The 5,000-nt window shown below is 48.8% G+C and overlaps 1 protein-coding gene across 1 annotated transcript in view; it reads right to left on the minus strand.

The window, feature by feature from the left end:
* The window catches only part of LOC122251612 (uncharacterized), a gene marked incomplete in the record, with an annotated part of 418,774 nt that overhangs the window by 247,750 nt on the left and 166,024 nt on the right, over nucleotides 1-5,000 (minus strand). Inside the window, 1 exon segment of the mRNA XM_086548094.1 lies at nucleotides 4,375-4,482. Coding sequence (XP_086404220.1) covers nucleotides 4,375-4,482 — 108 coding nt within the window.

Below are 5,000 nucleotides of genomic sequence, written 5' to 3' on the forward strand. Positions count from 1 at the left end.
GAAGAGGGAGAGAGAGTGAGAGAGAGAGAGAGAGAGGTTGATATATATATATATATATATATATATATATATATATATATATATATAGAGAGAGAGAGAGAGAGAGAGAGAGAGAGAGAGAGAGAGAGAGAGAGAGAGAGAGAGAGAGAGAGAGAGAGAGAGAGAGAGAGAGAAAGCAAGAGCGAGAAAGAGAACGTAAACAAGAACGAGATCGAGAGAGCGAGAGCGAGAGAGAAGCGAGGGCGCGTTAAGGGATTCCACCGCATAAAGATCGGCCTGGTGGGGTCTTAGCAGGTGCTTTCCGGCGGCAATCAGAGCACGGCGGGAGTGAGACGCGGGAGTGAGATGCGGGAGTGAGATGCGGGAGTGAGATGCGGGAGTGAGATGCGGGAGTGAGATGCAAGAGAGAGATGCGAAAGAGAGAGATGCATGGGAGTGAGATGCGGCCGAAACAGAGACGCCGGAAGCCTAAATCTCCGACCGGATTTACCCGCGGTAACGGCATAGACTGTGGAAAGGAGGAGGAGGGGGCGGGGGTGTGAATTCGGAAGAGGAAGGCGTGTGTGTGAATCTGAAGAGGGGAGGGGGTAGTTTGAGTCTTAGTAAGGAAGGGGGGGGGGACTTGAGGGGGTAGTGAACGAAAGAGAGAGTGAGGGAAAGAGGGAAGGAGGGAAGAAGAGAGGAAGAGATGGAAATAGGAAGAGAGGAAGAGATGGAAACAGGAAGAGAGGAAGAGATGGAGAGAGGAAGAGGAGGGGGAGGGAGAGTGCGACTGCCAAAGGGGGGAAGGTGTGAATATGGAAGGGAAGGCGACAGCGGAAATCCAACGCGAAGGGGTAGAATTAAAAATGCAAAAGCGCTGAGCGGGGGAGGAGTGAGAATTTGAAGAAGAGGGGGGAGGGGGGAGGGGTAGCGAGCGACCGGGGAGGAGGAAGAGGAAGTACGACCGTAAAGGAAGGGGATGTGAAAGGGGAATGACCGGGGGGGAGGGGGGGCGACGATGACGACGAGGTTTGGGGAATGAAGTTGCGTGAAAGCTCGGCCGTTCTCGTCGCCGTGATCGCGCTAACGATTCAAGTGTGCAAAGTTGCAGCCAATCATCCGGGCAACGCGGGATACTACATCTAGCATCGAGCAAGCTTTGCACAGAGGTGTTAATTCTGCTTGATTGTATCTGATTTTGTGTGATGAAGTTATTTAGGATTACAGTATAAAAAAATAAAAATAAAAGGTTATCAAGGATTTCCCACAGCAAAATATGTCTATAATCAATAAAAACACTTACACATGTGTAATAACAATGGTAATAATAATGATAACAATAATAGGAATACACAAAGAAGATGATATAATAATAAGAGATAAAGTTGATAATAACAACCACAACAACAACTGTAACAATACCAATACCAATACCAATAACACTTATAATAACAACATCAACAATACAAATAAAAAGATAACTAGATGGGCAAATATAAAATCAACTCACTCTCCTTCCATGCCAGGCCCTACTGACAGTGCCACACCCAGTGCCATTCGCCTGGCAGTCGCAAGAGCCTCGGCGAGAATCACACATAAAGCGAAAAGCGAGTGAACCTCCGCCAAAGCCAGCCCATCAACGCACGCAAAGCCCCTTGGCCGCCGCGACTCCGCTACAGCATCCAGCCAACGAGATAAAAGATTATTCATCCCGTTAATTTTCGACCTTGCGATGGGGGAGAGGGGGAGGGGAGGGGAGGGGGTTAGGGGGAGGAAGGATGGGGAGGGTGAATGCCATTGTGATATCCCCCCCCCCCCCCGCTCTCCCTGCACCCTCTCTCTTCTCTCCCTTCTCCCCTCCCCCTCCCTCTCCCTCCCCCCCTAAGCAACGAGGAATTATGTTAATGCGATCTGCTCTTAAGAGGCAGACGAGCGTATCATAGCAAATGCCTTTGCATAAAAGTTCTAAGAAATTGCACCATGATGTCGAACTTTATCCTCGAGGTCGTATACACTCTGCCATTCCCCGGTGTGTTGCAGAATGCTCTCCGTTGCACAAGGATCTATATTGCATAACGTTGCATAAGGGCCTGAGATACACACTGTTCTGTGTTGCGGAATTCTCTGTGTTCGGTAAGGTTGTGTTGCATAGTGCTTTGTGTTCCAATAGGATTTACGCTGACCTAGCCTTCGACTTCCGTAATGCCTTGTATTGCTATAGGTACTGAACTGCATAGAACTGAAGAGCAGAATGCCATGTGTTGCATAATGCCTGATGATGTGTTGATGTACTTACTTTTGTTTTGCGTTAGTGTGTTTGTACTACTGGATTAAAGTGTGTTTGTTTTGTTACTGTATACAATCGTTAAATTGCCAATGAAGTGTTTCTCAGATTAAGGCACCATCAATACTCCTATTGTTGTTATTACTGCTTGTCAAAAAGCATTCGTATTAGTAACAATGCTTGCCTTAGTGCATAAGCATTAGCATTCCTCATCATCTGCGAAGAATTCCCCTCCAATTCTATCTATGCATTGCTGGCAGTTGCAATGTATGTACATTTACCCAATGGCGCCGCTGCCCAGACGTCCATCCATAAATTGAAAAAAAAAGTTTCTATTTGCCCTTTACAGACCAGCCTCAACATCGGGCACTCGATCTACGACTATTGTAGGACGTCTATCCGGTCGAAGGAATGGGGGGAGGGGGTGGGGGGGGGGGGCGCAAGATATTCTCGGTATGAGAAAAATTGCCTCTGGGTATTTGTTAGCTTTACCCGGCCGAGTGAACGCCTTTTATGTTGCAAGCTAAGGGATTGGAACTGCGATCTGCTTATTGAATTGATATGTTATTTTTCTGCGTTGTTGCATGGTCAATGTATATATATACATTTTTTTTTTTTGATAGGGATATCCGATCAGCTATGAATTGTAAAATTGTTCTCCCCCATTACGTGTTGCTCGTAAACATTGCAAATGTGTATAATGCATGATATCACTTTATCACGGTTGGAGATCGACTTTCTATCAATGATGCATGCTCCTACAAGATTACCTCTTGTCACGCGAACTTCTTCACTACCCATCCCTATCCCCTATCCACTGGCCCCCCTCAATGCCTCTATCTCTACCCTCCATCTCCTGCCCCCCCCCCTATTCCTACCCTCCATCTCCTGCTCCCCCCTCCTATTCCTATCCTCCATCTCCTGCCCCCCCCCCTATTCCTATCCTCCATCTCCTGCCCCCCCCTCCTATTCCTATCCTTCACCCCCTGATCCCCTATCCCTACCCTTCATCCCCTGGCCCCTACTCCTACCATTTATCCCCCTCTCGCCCTATCCTACCCACCATTCCCTTCCCCTATCCCCACCCTCGTTCTTGATCTGATGTGTTTCTAGGCACTCGCAGGCACGCAAACCGTCCGTGCTGCCACTCAGGTTATTCATTTTCCCATTCTGATTGAACACATGTGAACAACGCTCAAAGGGATATTTGTGGGCGTGGGCGTGGCAGTGGGCGTGTCCGGAGGAGGACGTCGGAGCAAAAACTGATACTTTATGACAGCTTTGCCATTGCAAGAATTATTAGGGTTTAGCTATGTCGTGACTAGTACCCTGATGCATAAATTGTAGACAGCATGTAGATTTTTATTTATGTATGTGTTGATTGACCCTTTTTTAGGCTTTTTTATATCATATTTTATCTATGCATCGTCATCGTGTGTGTCATTTTTGAGCGTTGTCTTTTTATTAGTGTTGTTCATTGTTGAGAAACGTGAAAATGTGAAGTTGTCATGTCGTAAATTTCTGTCTTCCCTTTTTCATCCGCCTTTTTTTTTCTCTTCCTCGGCCTTTGTCTCCTTGAATTCCAATTTCGTAATGGGCCGCTCCTTGTGCGCAACTAAGAAAACAATGGAACACTGAAAATTATTCACTGTTTTTCTTGAGTATCAACAGTGCCTCTGTATTGACATCCCAAGTAGATACGAAGGCATGGGGAAAGCAACACTACCGACCCCGACAACTTGTTTCCCTCGGAACAAAACCGCAGATACTCCGCACGCAAGCACGCACGCACGCACACACAAACAAATCACGCCTCCTACAGCCCTGCCCCCGACGCCACACACCACCCCGCCTCCGCCCCCGCCCCGAAGCCCACGAGCCAAGCAACAGCGGCGACGGCGAGGCCGAAGGAGTCGAGCGGAGCCCGAGAGTCCGGCCGGCGGCCAGCCACGCAGCCAGCCAGCCGGCCGGCCAGCAGGCAGCGAGTGTGTGTGGCGGCAACCAAGAAGACTTGTGTCGAGGAAGAGGACTCTGCCAGCCAGCGAGTGTGTGTGTGGCGGCAACCAAGAAGGCGAGAGCCGAGGAAGAGGAACCTATGTCGTACTCACCCAGGATCTGACCGAACACGCTCCGCCCATCTTCGCCCATGCAGGCAGAGCGGGCGTCGAAGGGGTTGGTGAACTGGACGAATGCGTATCCCTTATGCATGCTGATTCCTGTAGGGCGAGGGAGACGCGGGAATTAATAGCAGAAGTATGCAAATGCAGGCACGCTTATCGGGGAAGAGGGGAGGGGGAAGGAGGAAGAGGCACAGGGGGAAAAAGGGGAGGGGGAAGGAGGAAGAGGCACAGTGGGGGAAGAGGGGAAGGGGAAGGAGGAAGATGCACAGGGGGAAAAGAGGGGAGGGGGAGGGAGGAAGAGGCACAGGGGGAAAAAAGGGAGTGGGAAGGAGGAAGAGGCACAGGGGGGGGAAGAGGGGAGGGGGAAGGAGGAAGAGGTACAGGGGGAAAAGGGGGGAGGGTAATACATGGTGCTTAACGGGCTGCTCGCACTGACCTCTGCAAGGGAAGAGATTAATCATGGTGTTTATATTTTTTGTATTTTCTAAATCATTAAACATATTTTTAAAGAGTTATACTGTATTATATCAGGATGAACATTGGTTAATTTGAAATCTGATATAACAGAACAACCACTTGAAAAATATCCGTGCACATGCAGGAAATTCTGTGAG

This window comes from Penaeus japonicus, unplaced genomic scaffold (genome assembly GCF_977035675.1).
Source record: "Penaeus japonicus unplaced genomic scaffold, GWHDUDI00000001_assembly GWHDUDI00000002, whole genome shotgun sequence".
Taxonomy (NCBI): domain Eukaryota; kingdom Metazoa; phylum Arthropoda; class Malacostraca; order Decapoda; family Penaeidae; genus Penaeus; species Penaeus japonicus.